The sequence below is a fragment of the Ctenocephalides felis genome, unplaced genomic scaffold (genome assembly GCF_003426905.1).
Source record: "Ctenocephalides felis isolate EL2017-DRISC unplaced genomic scaffold, ASM342690v1 CF-g0.4_SCAFFOLD_00845, whole genome shotgun sequence".
NCBI classification, from domain to species: domain Eukaryota; kingdom Metazoa; phylum Arthropoda; class Insecta; order Siphonaptera; family Pulicidae; genus Ctenocephalides; species Ctenocephalides felis.
In genome coordinates this window covers 65,245,277-65,261,556 of record NW_020536999.1, presented here as the reverse complement: position 1 = coordinate 65,261,556, position 16,280 = coordinate 65,245,277, and the positions used below count along the sequence as shown (strand labels likewise).

General features: G+C 29.7%; 1 protein-coding gene across 1 annotated transcript in view; it reads left to right on the top strand.

Moving 5' to 3' along the window:
* LOC113387433 (transmembrane and TPR repeat-containing protein CG4341-like) overlaps positions 1 to 14,454 on the top strand; it is an 87,375-nt gene extending 72,921 nt beyond the window's left edge. Inside the window, exons 5-6 of the mRNA XM_026624849.1 lie at positions 12,331 to 12,488; positions 14,281 to 14,454. Coding sequence (XP_026480634.1) covers positions 12,331 to 12,488; positions 14,281 to 14,454 — 332 coding nt within the window. The remainder of the gene's footprint in view (positions 1 to 12,330; positions 12,489 to 14,280) is intronic.
* The last annotated feature ends 1,826 nt before the right edge of the window (positions 14,455 to 16,280 follow it).

Genomic DNA, 16,280 nt, shown 5'->3' with positions numbered 1-16,280 from the left:
TTAGCTGATAGATATTTCTTACAAAACGCCAGATCAAGGTTATATACGGTATTATCTCTGTAAAAAATATACCTACTCAAATACTTAAATTTATAATTTGCATTGGTCGAGTAATGTAGATATTATTACGTAAAATTCACTTAAAAATAAAAATTAATCATCGAACACGTTTGCCTCGTTTAGAGGTAGAAAGAACCAGGTGAAAAATTTTTGTAATACAGCAAAAAACACATTTTTAGCATCCCGTAGGATAAGTTATAGTAATCGCAGAAAAACCAAAGGTTTCTGAAGATTTTGGCATACCTTAGGAAAAATTGATGTTTTGTGTGTGTGTATGTTTGGATACACTTTTTCGACCACGATTTCGGGCGCATGGATTTGAATGTTAAAAAAAACATTTGATTCCTGCTGATGGGGGGATGTGGTGATTTGCTGACGATGGGTGCTTGACGGTACAGCCGTTTCAAAGATACGGGGCAAAAGTGCCAAAATTGGTAAATCTGTTTTTGAAGTAACGGAGCGCCCGATTTGAATGGTCCAGAAAACATTCAATTCGTAATTACGGGGAGAAGTGATGTTTAGTTTTTGGCAAGGGCAGGTTTAGCTGTTTTGGAGATACTGAACTAAACGTGCAAAAAATTACAGTTTTTGAGAGAATTAAGCATCCGATTTGAATGATGCAAAAAGCTTCTTCGCATTTTTTCTGGTTGTTTTGACAAAATAATTGCTTTTGGAAAAAAAAATAATCCGATTTTTTTTCTATTTTTTTTCTATTTTTTTGTATGTCAAAAATAATTCAGATTTTAATTTTAATTCTAGCTAAAGTTCTGAAGTTCCCTTATATACTTTAAATAAATTATTTTAACTTTGTAATTCAGTTTATATAATTCTTATAAATATTAAACAATGTTACCGTATTTACAATAATACGCATAAAACATTTATTATTCCTCAAACATTTCGTTACTCTACGGGAAGTTCCAGCATTCTGCTTAAGGCCCGATGCCATGCACAACAAGCTATATTGATGAATTGGGATGGGAATTTTGCTGAACATAGTCAGATAGATGTTTGTTCAATATGTGTTAATCATTGTGATATAATTCGTTTAGTTTTCACAATAGAATTTCACAATTGCCCATAAAGTTAAAATGACCCAATTAAAATAAAATTGGAACTTTGTGCCTCGTCCTACAATATATTTGTGCACAAACTGAATGCAGTGTAGTGTAATTTAAAAGTGTGCATAAGTGTATCAAAAATATTTAGATAGAAAGCTATACAATTTAAATTGGTGTATAAAAGTTGAATGACAGATCTCTCTAAAATCAGATATATAATTGAAGAAAGCAGTCACGCTAAACTTATTTCCAAAACTAATTATTTTAAGTTTGTTGAATGATTAAAACCTTTTAATAAAATTCCATCTGCAATAATCGTGGCCTTCTTTATTTACTCAATATAACACTAAAGTTAAAACACTGTAGCAAAAATATCAATATTGATAAACTATTATTGGTAAAATATTAATTGGAAAATTGATAAATTTTAATTTTAATAATTAATAAATTATTCTAACCTCCAATTTATACGAAAAATAGAAAAAAAGATAAATGTCTTTCAACTTTCAAAGACTATGAAATGGTTTAATAAAAGTTTTTAATTCTGTAGATCGATTCAATAGTTTAATGTATGTATTCAGAAATGAATTAGCATCTAAAGCACGTTTGCCTGTATCTCTAAAACTCCTATATAGCATCCAGCTGTCATTGTTTTGCAGCTTTCACGATGCGAAGCAGTTTGGACATTTTTATTTATCTCACTTTCCACACGTTTTTCTCGCCGAGTACCACTATCGGAAAAATGACAGACTCCAAAGAACCTGTCATTTATAGACGACTCCATCGGACATACAAACTGGACTTGGAAAACCGATTGTGAAAAGATTGCCGTCGCTGTATTCAGATACAATTTACTTAATGCATTGTTAAAATAATAATTTATTGAAAGCCTTTATAGCAGTGTAATCATTTTTAAATCATATGCTTAAAGCAACTCGAATAAAAAACATGATGTAGCATGGTATCGCTCCTCGAGGAAGAAGTTATACTTTTTAATGCAAATATGAAGATTTTAGAAAGTAAAAGTGAATAAATCAAAATTATTAGTTTCAAATATTTTCAAACAGTATATAACATTTTCAAATCATCTAAACCATTGTTAAACTATCAAGAACATTTTCTAATTATTAAGTTTCAGACTATTTTGATCATTTACTGACTCGAAAACATTTCTATAATCTTTAGAATATTATCAGGCTATATTGAATATTTTCAAGCCATCTAAAAAATTCTGAACATTTTATCATCGTATCTAAATTTTTTGTTTCTATTATTTAGAACATTTTTCAAAATGAAATTGGTTTCCTTTGGACTCCAGATTTTTTTTTGTTTATACAAAACATTTTTGGATCACCCATCATCATTTTTAGACTATCTAAAGCATTTTTAGACTATCCAGAACGTTATTATACTATCTAAAATAGAAAGTTTTCAGACGATCTATATCTACAGACTATAAAAAAAAACGAAAATGTCTTCTGTTTAACATTTTAACATCTTGTCACTATATATTGCAAAGTTGCTAAAGTCGTACCCCCTTTTGGCAATTATGTTGTAAACCAAACCATCAAATAAATCAAAATATATCGAACATTAAAATACTATCAAATTGACAAAAACTGACTATGGTCATTAAAACTTTTAACTTTTTGTTCAAAATGCTTGTTTTTTTTTTAAAAAAAAGTCACCTGATACTTTTTATCTGGTGGCCTGAGGTCTGAAGTCTTATTTTTAACTTTAAACAAATTCTTTGTTTATTAACTACAGTATTAAACCAATGCAAAATATATATCAAATCGGTATTTTTTACAAAAATAACACTGTATATAATCTTGATCTGTTTTTTTGTCAGAAATATTCATTGGTCGAGTAAGAAAAAGTATTTATTAAACTTATGTTTTGCAAAACTGCTTTTTGACTTTATTTACTATTTTTTATTATTCACCACATTACCATTGCCAGTGTGAACTTTCAGATGGTCATTTTTACCCAGCCCACATGTAAGCTTATATAAAGAATTTAAAAATAACAATACATCTTATAAAACAATTACGTAGACTCTATATATTAAATAGACTATATTAGAGAGTATACCTTTAAGTTCTATTAGGTTTTCGTAAACTAAACAACAGCGCTCAAAATGAAAAAAATTAATAGCAAAAATATGCTTTTGTTATAGATTTTCAAACGCAAGATTTAAAGTGATGGCTGGTTATACAGCCATTTTACTCTTCTTTCAAATATCGCTCTTAAAAAAATTTTTACCTTTGCTTGTTTTTGAAATATCGGGGGTAAACCTTTGCCGGCGAATCTTTAGGGATCCGTAAGTAAAGGCTAGTAAAGAAAATTATATAAGATTCATATTGATTTTTTGAGCGGCCAACAGCTGAGTCAAAAATTGATAGGAACTTTACAAAAAAACTGACTATTCTGTTATACCTGTTTTACTAAGTCGGAAAGTCGGTATACGTTTGCTCACTCAACTAGATATGATGGTAGGTACTATTCAATGGCACCAGATAATGTACTTTATAAAAATCAGATATAATATAGCCGAGGTACGACTAAGGAGACGGTACGACTTGAGCAATCTTGCTCTGTAGAATACTAAAATTTCTCAAATTTTCTGATATAAATTGCGGAAAACTGATCTCAGAAATGTAATTTGGCAGTTTGTTCTTAATTCCCTTATCCAGTCGTCGTCGTCCTAAGGTCGATTTTCTGAAATGCCGCTCAGAGCGTTCTTGCCGAACGCCGTAACATCTGCACTTGATGTTATTAAATACATGTTCTAGATTGATGGCTCGCACTCACACACGAAGAACAAACTCTCGGTTCGAGCTGAGCTTCTAGAAAATATTTTGTTGAATCTGTGACAGCGATACATTACGGATGACGAATCGCAAAATGACTTTTAGCAACGTTTACTTGATTGATAGCTTTGTATGTTATTAATTTCGCCGAACGAAATTGTTAAACTCGCATCATGGTCATGTCCGGACGTATTCGGGTAATAAATGTCACGTTTAGCATTTGTGCGTTAATTGATGACGAATATGGCTAAATGCATTCCGTTCGGCTAATATTTGCATACTACGGTAAATGGTAAATATATATTTTTTATAAATTATCATATTTCTTTCAACAAGGCATGTTTATACAAAATATATAGTACCTTAAGTTTGCGTTTATTTTCATTTTTTATTGGAAGAAACAGAACTATTTCCATATGAAAGTTTCGATATATTAACATTTTTATGGTAGTTTATAAGCAATTACATTTAGATGACATGTTTCAAAAGTTACTGTGTATTGTTCATTGGCGTTGGAAGCCAAAATAAAGAAATAGATAAAAAATATCCTATCTATAATTTACAATTAACTGTACGATCAATATAGTTAATACAAAACTATCTAGTAGTGTATGGCATCGTACCTTAATGCAAATTTCTGAAGATTTCTGTACCTCATGGAAATATTCAAAGAATATTCAATGTTGTCAAATTTATTATTATAAACACTGAAACTTTCGTTAATCGTATTTAATAGGCAAAATATAAGAGCTTATAAATTGAACGATTGCGTTTATATAAGTTTACGTGAAAAGAAAATGAACAAAACTGAATGAAAAGTCGCTAGAATAAAAAATTGTCTCATATTTCTAAGAATGATAAAAACTAAATAGCTAAAGTTAAAATCATTTAATTCAAGTATATAGGTGAGCTTTAAAATTTTAGCTATTATATATTCCAAATTTTCAAAAAAAATTTTGGAAATGAAAACAAAAATAAATTAAAAAAATTGCTTTCCCCAAGATCTATCATTTCGTCAATTCAAGCAAACAATTTTTTGAATTATTCAAATCGGATACTTCGTTCTCTAAAAAACTAAAATTTCTTGCACATATAGCTCCAAAAAGGCTGAGTGTCTGTCTTTGCCGAAAACTAATCACGATTTCTCCTCATCAGCAGGAATTAAATGTAAAATCTAAATCGTGGACAAAAAATTGTATTTACATAAAACACACACACACACATATACATGAACACACCTAAATACCAGATCAACGTTATATACATTGATATCTCTGTAAAAATTGTACCCATAAAATTTATATATTGCATTGATTGAATAACGTAGGTATTACATCGTAAAATCTCTTTAAAATAATACGTAAGACATTGAACCTGTTTGCACTCTGGCTATGCAAATGGGGTTAAAAGAGCCAGGTGACAAATATTCGAAAAACAACAAAAAAACAAATGATTCTAAAATGAGCAATCAGCTGGGAGTGATATAATTGCTAAAAGTGAAGTTGAAGCTTTGTTCCCTGTCCTACCCAAGTATACAACTTGCATTTATCTTTTTTTTTTATAAAATGCGTCAAATCTGTCCGAAAAGATGCAAAATCATATTCAATTTTTTTGTGATTTTGATAACTTTTTTTCCAGCACATTTTATACTTCTCAACTATAAATAGAGTATCGAGAAATTCTATACTTTTATGGTGTTCTTTTCATTGAGAGTGTTGGCGACCAACTTCACTCATATGTTATTAAACCATATTAAAAACATCCAGTTATAACATAGATTTTGTTGGACATTTGTGCTTTTTCTAGGTTAGGTTTTCTATCTAGTACGCCTGACTGCACAGCAAATACATGGATTTTAACAGTTATTAGTACGATTTTGTATAGAAACTACTACATAATATAGCCTTGCTGTAACATCGCTTTAGTTTACAGCTAAATCGGCTCCTCAATTTTTTTGCAATTTAAATAACTTATTTTCAGGCACGTTCAAAATCCAATTTTGAATTATGTCAAGAATTATATACAACTCGACCATACTCATAGTATCGTCAACTTCGAGTGTCGAGAGTTAAATTATATGACTCTATAGTGTTCTTTTCATCAAGAATGTTATCGACCAACATGTCACTCATGTCATTTATTCATATCAGAAAGATAGGGATAACATAGGTGTTGTTGAACATTTGTGCATTTTCTAAGATAGGTTTTGACAAATAAAACTTAGCATAGCTTTGCCTATATGCAACTCTATTTTACTGTTGCAAAATCGGCTTCTCAATTTCTTCTCGATTTTAAAAACTTATTTTACATAGATAGCAATATGTTTCCAAGTGAAAACAGCCCTGATACGGATTTGCTGCAACAATAAAAAGTCATCACTATTACAATAATTGTAATAACAATAGTTTCAGCTCATAGAGATGAAACAACTGTTTGGGTTACTATCTATAATAAAAAATAAACATAGTTTGTAAGAAATTCATCTAAACAGCTCATAGGACCCATAAGTTCTGATCGCTGTTCAAATATATAAATGGAAAAAAAACTTATTCCCAGGCACGTTCAAAATAAAAATTTGAGCTAATTCCATGCTTATAGTATCGTCAACCTCGAGTGTCGGGAGTTAAATTCTATGACTTTATAGTGTTCTTTTCATCGAGTGTGTTGGCGACCATAGTGTAGTAGCGCTTCGTGTGTCAGATTTACGAGCTAAGGCTTCCTTCCTGCTTGAAACGACGAAGCGGTCGCGGCACATGTAACCCGCAACGATTCCCGTTGTTCCCGGTGTAACATACGAAAGCCAGCCAGAGGAAAACGAAATAAAAGCCAATGGAAACGGAAAAACATCATACATGACCTGTCTGACATCTCACAACATTTCAGGAAGCGAGACTTTAAGGGTGGACGGCTAAGATTTTGTAATATTCGATTAAAAGATATATGATTGGGCTATTGGAAATGAGTGATGGTGGTTATCCAAATTATCTCATTATTGATTTCAACATTACTGATAAGCATTTTAATGTATTAAAATTATAATAATTTTGCTTGCAAGGTGCTAAATATAATTTTTTTTGAAAGAAAGACTCTTATGATGCCTATTTTTTATCAGTGAATTTACTTATATTTATAGGGGCTAAAACTTTCGGATAGAATAGTTCTAACCATAAATTTCATTAACTGATGATATGTCTACTGTCAGGTTTCCATCTAAAATGTCGCATAATAAAACCTTCAGCTTAAAACATATTAAAATTTGTTGTTGTACCTGGTTCGTTTAGTAGCGCGGCTTCCTATTCCGTATAGCAGCATCATTCCTGCGGAAACACTATTAGCAAAATAGTTAGGAAAAATTGGCACAATGTTGAAGAAATCTTAAAATCTGATAGCTGTTCTAATATATCATGAGAAGATATCAAATACAAGAATCTATTGCGCCAATTCTCGGATAAAACAGAAATGTTATGGTAACAATATATTATGGGTCTATCTTCGTATGAGTTGGTGATAACAAACTGTCAAAAAACTAAGTATTTTTTGCGCATCGTATACATAAATCTAATACTTCTAATGATAAAGTAGTACTTGAAATCGAAAATATTTCACGTGAAAAAATCTTATTCAATTCCGATTTACGGACAAACTAGTATCTAGCATAAATAGGTGCTCCATTTTTACATGAAAACATAAATTATTTTTTATCTAGAATAAATAACCTTTGTTCCAACGTTGTAATAAATGAAAAATTTAATACGGTAGCATTATATCAGAAAAAAATTGTCAAATGTATAAATGTTTTTTACATATAAAAATAAATTATTTGTTATGTAGAGAAAATAGCCATTGTGCCATCGTTGTAGTGAATAAAAATAAATTTAATACTCTAGCATTATATCAGAAAAAATCTATAGGTCAATTATCTCCTTTACTTTTGTTAATAAAGAGATAATGTAGAGGATAAGTACCAACACAACAACTTTTAGGACAAATAGGTCCGCATTGCTATTTGATAGGAAGAACAATGAATATCATAATAATAACAAAATTATTATAGTATTCCTTGTGCCAAGTTATTGTTTGTATATGTATATTAAAATCTTTCTAACCATATATGTCATGAAAAGCTATCAAATGGACTTATGATGGCATTCGATTAATATTGTCTATGCTAAAAACCGCTTTTTTTGAGAAAAAAAGATCCCTAGCTTATGTTATATCTATTATCTATTATAAGTCGGGTTTTCCTTCCTGACGATATAACTCAAAAACGCACGAACCGATTTCGACGATTTTGCATTCGTTGGAAAGGTCTCGGACTCCGTGAGGTTTATAGCAAAAAAATTGAAGAAAGATTTCAACAGAAAAGCGGTAAACACATTTTCTTTTTTCACATACAGCGTCATCACTGATACTTAGCGTGTACTACAAACTAATATTTATTGTTTGAGTGCTACTCATTGGTTGGACAGCTACTCATTGTTCTCTGCTCAGTTAATTTCATGTGACACACCGGCATTGTGTTCACTGTGAAATTGTGAAAAAAAAGTAAAAAAAAACAAGTTCCTAACATTTCAATTGGGAACCATCAAATCAATCACGTGTATTGTGCAAATTTTTATTCAATTTCAATAGCAGGCATTTTTTTCTTCAACTTTTAATCACCAAACGAAATGTTACATAAAATGAAAGCATCTGTTGGTGAAACGGAGTTAAAATAGTAAAACGGAGATAAAATGGTATTACGCATTTCCATAATATTAATAGATACGAGTATACAATAACAAATATATATATAAGTCAACTGTTAACTATTCAAGAAATAACAAGCTTACCAGACTAGAAAGCCACTTATTTAATATAATAATAATAATAATTATTATTATTTATAAATTACTTGCTTATTTTATCTAGAAAATTTAATATTTTTGTTAATATTATATTATCTGTTTTATTTTTTATCATCTATTTTTAATATTATAATCCTGGTTAATTCTTCGCTGTGCGTATATACTAATATTTAATCAAAGTGTTCTACTTTTGATACTGTTTTTACTTTTGATATAAATCGTTGAACTCATTGTATTGTATAAACAGATCACAGAATAAAATTATCAAAAAGTTTAATAAATAACTGTCAAATGTCAATTGATTCAAACAAAATTCATTTTGAAACAAAAAATAGTCGCGATTTGTGTAAATGGTACTATACTATGCATTATCAGTATTTATAGCAAATTTATTTTCCAAAAATACCTTATGACAAAAGTGTAGATATAAATACATATCGCAGAAAGCAATAAATTTCCACATTCACCGACAAGTGAGTATTTCATTAAACATTGCATTTCAATCGTCTCGGTGTTCGACAGTGAAAAGCTTTTGTAGGAATTAAATGGACTAAGCTCGTATCGCATTCTTGTTCCTGAGTCGATTCTTCGATACTTCGATACTGCTGCCTCTAGTTTGTTTACCTGTATACCTGTTTACCTGTATACCTGGCTGGGCCTGTGCCGGATCGTATCTGTCGCAGGGATAAAGGTAACGCGGACTGCATTCTGCATTACAAAGTACGTTCGACGACTACAAAGCTTATGTACTGACGTAGAGGAGGCGACAATGCGATTACCTCGAACACATTGGACTCGGATAAGATACACATAGACGATATCGAAAAGTTCAGACAATAAAACTTTAGACACTTTTCACGAGACGTGCTGAATACATTACTATGGTATATTATCTAATCAGTTGCTTTTGGATTTAAACAAATCAATTTTTCCTATAACCTTTTGGGCTAATTTTACTTAATACTACGTAGGTTTTATAGGTGGAATTGTATCATGTGTGATAAATTTTATTATTACAATATCTGTAGTAGGGCGAATTTTATTGATGCAACAATGCCGGATGAGAGCTAGTTTCACTTGAAAACTACTACTACTACTACTATAAATATTTCCTCTTAATTTTCTTAACATTTTTTGATTTTCTTTGAAATTTACCACTGCATCTCGCCTATAAGTCAAAATACGAAGTTGCTATGGATACCACTATACTTCATCATATATATTACGAGGTTTTAAAGTTTTTGAAAAAGTTCGGACGTAATACCATAATGGTAAATTTCAACAGCATATAAACCAGATTTCGATCTAGGAACAATATATGAACAACATATTATAATGGTTTAAATCAGTTTTTCCTAACATTTTGGATACCATATATTCTTTAATTATAAATTTAAACATCTAAAAACGGTTTTGTGCTCTTAAGAAATATAAATGATAAGCTTTTTCTAGAATATTTCAAAGATAAGCATTTTAGAAATTGTAAAAAATAATATCTAGTACAGCATTAAAATAATCGAATGTCCAAATTAACAAAATTGAATACCAAATTTGCAGGAACCCAATTAGCTAAATCGATGCAGATTTATTGTACTAATTAGTACCTATATTGTACTAATTTTGTACTATTATTTAAAAAAATATGTAGCGCTGCTTAGCTTTATATAAATTGATTTTACCAGTTTGGTCTTGCTAACTTAAGAAAGGTAGTATTAAATCCATTTCTATATTACCCCTTTCACTATGTTCTTGAATTTAAAAGGATTAATATGAGAAATTATCATTCATGAAAAAATCATAGAAATCCTAGAATCCCATGCAAATTATAACCCTAAGTACTATGTTGTTTATTTCGATTTTTGCAAACGTATTCTTTACTCAATATTGTAGCATTGATTTGCTTCTTCTATTTGAAACAAAAAATACTTTCATTTAACTTCTTTCGCAGAGTGCAATAAATCAAGTGACTCATTCATGAGACCTACTTTACTAACTTACAAACTAAGGAGATTTCTTCTAGTGCCAGTACATGTCAAAGGGGTTTTTAAACATTTAAGGCAGTCGCAAGAACTTTTTAAAAAAATAAAATCAATATTTAAGACTGAATAAAATTTTTTCTGAATATTCTAATATTAATTCGGAAATTCACATTGTAGATAATTAACTATTATCTAATGCTTAAACATTTAGGTTACCACATAGGAAAAAGTCCCCGGGTGCCGGACACCTAAGGTTATTTATATAAATAAATCAAAAAATATTTTACAAAATGTTTATTAAATTATGACTTATGTTAGATAATAAAGTTGAAAATCAAACTAAATTAACAAAAACGCAATCTTTGCTAAACAATAATTAATACTATCAATCAAACTTGGTAGCAAAAAATATGATTTTACAAAGTGGCACCTAGTACTGGACATTGCAAAATAACCAGAATTGAACACATATGTAGCCGTCACCATACTCTGGAATGTCTGCACATTTGTGTTTGACGAATATTCTTAGGTATTGCAAAAAAAATCACTAATTATCCACCCTTTTGGCTGAGTCACACCGATGCTCTCAGCTGGAGCAATCATCATAAGATTTTGATTAATTGACTAGAAAATACGAGAAATGGAGGTATGTAGTGACCGTTAGCACTCATACAGAACAAAATTAAATAATTAGAATAAATTACGTCAATTCTCACAAGAAATATTAATATGTTTACTTCCGGCACTAAGGGACGACTTAGTGTCCGGTGCCAAGGAACAGACAATTTTGTTCATTTGGTGGTACCTACTAAATTTGGTCAAAATATCGCACTACTTTTATTTTTGAATGCCACTAAAATATAAATGCATAAATACACTAGAATTACTTCCATTGATATTTTGGAGACGCCGTTTTTTTGCGTCTAAAACAATAAAGGGTTGCTCTCTCCGTGGCCGTGTACGTCACAGGTGAGTCTTGGCGCATGACCTGTGTGCCCCACGCGCCCCTTTCACTTGCATTTTGAAATAAAAAGATTTATACTTGCTTAAATAATACGTGTTAAATAGAGTGTCCGGCTTTAGGTGCCGTTCGGCGTTATGAGACTTCCCCCTACTCCAAGGTAGCGCATATAAGAAGTTCATAATTCCTATTTTGCAAATAGAAAGTGTTCAAACAAATTTATAAAATCCATTTTAACATTTAAGAAATGGATTTTATTCTGGATTAAATAGAATAATCTCATTGAAAAATTATAATATGATAATTTTTTTGAATAACTAAAATTTTTGGTGATAATATTCTATCTACTCTTATGATAGAACTGATGAAATTGTTTATGATTGACTTCATGTTTGTTCTGGAATTTCTAAATGCTTTAGAAAATAAGTTAAAAAATGTGTCTAGTTTTTTGGACAAAACATTAATTTTGCTTGCTCAAAAAAATAACAATTTTAATTTCGAATTTAATAAAATATTTATTAGATGGCATAATTTCATAAAAAAGTAAATAAAATAAATAACAAATTATTATGTTGTATTATTATTAAAATGTGTTTCTTTTGTCACCAGGTGAATTCCTATCGATGGTTTCGAGACACGCAGAGGCGTGCGCGGCCAAGGTGCACGCAGCCGAATTGGCCCCTACGGATTACGCACTTGTGGTTGGCGCCGCCACTGCTCTGCGGCTTATGGACCGCAAGTCAGAGGCGGAGTATTGGTATCGACAGGTAATTAATGAAATCGTATTTTGTAAAAGTAATTAAATAGGAAGCATGGCGTATGTTAGTTATATGATGGTATTAAAACCGTAAAATTGCTTATAAATTATTTACTTCTATGAGCATGAGTCTCACCAGATGTTGTGTTTAAGAAAAAACTAATATAGGTATTGGTATTTTCAAAATTGGTGAATAAAATATCAAACAAACTCGGTGGTGGCTAAATTTTGACAACCTAGAAGGACAACTCGCTGCATTCAAGAATTATTATACATATCAATTATGCATAAATTATTATAAATTATTTATTCTTAATTTAAGTACGTTAAGTAATACTTTGAAATAAATATAGACATTAATAACTCTGATCGTTCCTTACAATACATTGAGAAAAGGGCCTATATATTATAAAATCATTTTATCCGGATGATTAGATGGCGCAACCATTTATATAGAAATTCATAAAGAATTTAATCAATATATTTTAATAAAAATAGTACCACATTAATTGTGAATTATGTTATAAACATATCATTTTGTTTAGATCATTACAACTGATTATTGTTCTAATTCACTATTGTTATTAATAATTTAGTCCTAAGTTAGGTATGTTAAGTAATACTTTGAGGTAAAGATAGACTCTAATAACTCAATAAAAGATTGAGAGAAACGCTCATATATTATTAAATCAGCTAATCTAGATGACTATTTTATTTGCGTATACTATATAGAAATATAAAAAATAATCATAATACTTCATTGAAAAAAGTACTAAATTAAATGTGAATTATGTTATAAACATATCATTTTGTTTATATTATTACAACTGGTAGTTGTACTAATTCACTATTGTTAATTAGTTATTCCAATTCCAATGAATTCAAATTTATAAATGAGTGTCAAATATTACTGAAAGAAAACGCAGTTTAAGATATTTCAATTGATAAAACTATGCGTAAGTGGCATTTTGCATTTCAGGAATACTTAATTTTCTCGATTACTTGTAAATATCCGACTTGATTATTAAGACGTGGGATTATTAAATGTTCAAATTGCGACCATAACATATTAAAATTTTGTTACCGAAAATAACTTTAAACTTTAACAAATTTTCATAATTGATGCACTTTTCGTTTAAGTATAATATTTTAAAATGTGTACTATTATAATAAGAACTCTATCACCACATAATGTTTCATTAAAAACGCCATGAATTTTCAAAACCGGTTCAGGATTTTTATTTGAAACTTAAACGAAAAATATTGACTACTAATTATATTATAATGAAATCTGAAAATTATTTTGAACATGTTTCTACTGAGTTTTATCCAATACCTATAAAATTTTTGATATCGGTACAGCGGTTTTTTGTTAGAGGTCAAATTTTCACAATTTACACACATAATTATATTATAATAAAACTAAAAAAAATTGCTGAATGAGTCCTTGTCTAGTTTTGTCAAATAGTTAATATATTTTTGATATCGGCGTAGCCGTTTTTGGTAAAACTTTGGCGAAAAGTCAAATTTTTGACTAGCATTTACACACATCATATGAATACACATACAGAACTCATTCTTTAATTTTAATATGGTTTTATCTGTAATAACATGATCGGTATATTTTATTAATCTAAGATGTACAAGCCTGGGGAATCTTCAAAAAAAAATGGAATAACGAACTCACTATTTAACTTCAAAGAAAATCAATGTATGAAATATACATGAATCATTAAAATAAATTAGTAGATATTTGGAATAAATTTAGACTAATATTCTGATTATTTTTTCTTTTTTTTAAGGCTGTCAATTTGAGGCCCGATGACGCAAGATCTCACACAAACCTCGGTGCAATTTTGCACCTCCAGGGCCGCACCAGTCAAGCGGCCGCAAGTTACCGAGAGGCCCTTCGACTTCAACCCGGAGACCCAACAACCCTGGCAAACCTCGCCAAACTCTCAACGGCGGATGCGTAGTGTTAATATTAGAAAAAAGACAATTCATAAAAATAAAAAGAAAGCTTTATTATCCTACCAGTATATAACGCGAGCCATGTTAAAAAAATATTGAAAAAAATAAAAAATAAGAACCGCTCACTTTACCCGCCCTGTACTATCCCCAAGAAAAAAGCCTGTGTACATTATTGAATCGTCAAGTTTTGTGATTGTGCATTTGTACATATTTATATGTATGCTAAAAAGTGACTGTAAAAATTAAAAGTATAATTGGACATGAGTAAGTGTAAATTTTTATAGATAAAAGTATTACAATTTATTAAATGTGTATATATAAATATATTTATTTAAAAAAATCCATTCAGATGAATATTTAATCAGTATTGATGCATATATTTAATTTAAAAGAAAAACAAAGATACAATGTAATCATGAAATGTATGATAATACATATATATTATTCTATTTCGTCAATGACTTGCTAAAATAATTTTACATGTGTTTTATTTTTTTTTATATTTCAGGTATTTCAGGTATCTTAAATAAAATTTGAATCTGAATTATGTTTTCTCTAAATGTGAATTATACCATGGTTTTGAACTTTGTAGACTTTTGGGGATTTATAGAAGCTGTTCTATGAAACTAAGCTTTAAATTAAATAATTTTTTGAGATAATCAATAATATATCCATTCAAATAAAAAGAGCAGTGTTTCCAACCTTTTTTGCACCACGCCTCTCTGCCTTAATAGAAACAATTATTGCGTTTTTCCTTAATATTTGCAACAGTTATAAATTATTACAAATACTCAACTGATGTTAACAGACTACAAAATGCAATATATTATGTAAAAATATGCATAAAAACTAATTTTCTTGTTAATTTTTAATATCGTTCCAAAAATATTGGATAATTTTTTATAATGGTATTCTGATAACAGATGTACGCGCCCTCTTCAGTACAGCGGGACGCCCCCCTGAGTAGGCGCGCCCCACAGATTGGAAACCGCTGAAATAGGGTGTTCTATGACGTAACGGTTAAGCGCACTAACCGTATTGACACGTTGTGTCAATAGGTTGGTTGAGTTCAAGTTTTCTGTGGGCAACAGCGATCCATTTTTTATATATCAAAATATGTTTACTATTGAAAATTGCCAATTTCGAGCACTGCGGTGTAAAATAGCAATAAGAAATCTTTCAAACTCTATTTCTATGAATCGAATTATTAACCCTTTATTTATTATTATTTACATAAATAATATTTGGCTTTGCTATAATCCATATATAATATTCTGTGCAAACAACAATTAAAAATTATATTTAGCACAGTTGGATCAAGGTATTTTAATTTTTCTAAAAATTTCTAGAAAGTTTCTGAAGTGCCTCGATGCGTGTGTTAGCGACTTTATTCTACTTCTACATATTGAATAAATTAAGTAACGTCTGCGACAAAAATAGTGAAAGCTTGGAGAGAAGGGTATATAAAACACATCAAAATGGTTCGAACAGATAAAAAATGTCATTTGTTCACAATTGAGATTTATATTATTCATTAAATTAGGAAGAAAATGTGTTGTTTTATGTGGTAAGCAGAAGATATTCAAATAATGGCTACAAAAATGACCCTTATAGGTTTTTCCACATATTTTGTGATTGGAAAACACTCTCCAAAAATTTAAGTAAATTATTTAAAAAATGTATTTTTGATATATCGTTCTAATATTTTATGATAAATTGTCAGAACGTGTAGTTTTGAATGGTTTTAAAAATTATGTGAAAATAATTATTTTAGTACTATTTTATACAAAAATGTCTTCGAAAGTTTAGAATTTAAATTTGTTTATGAAAA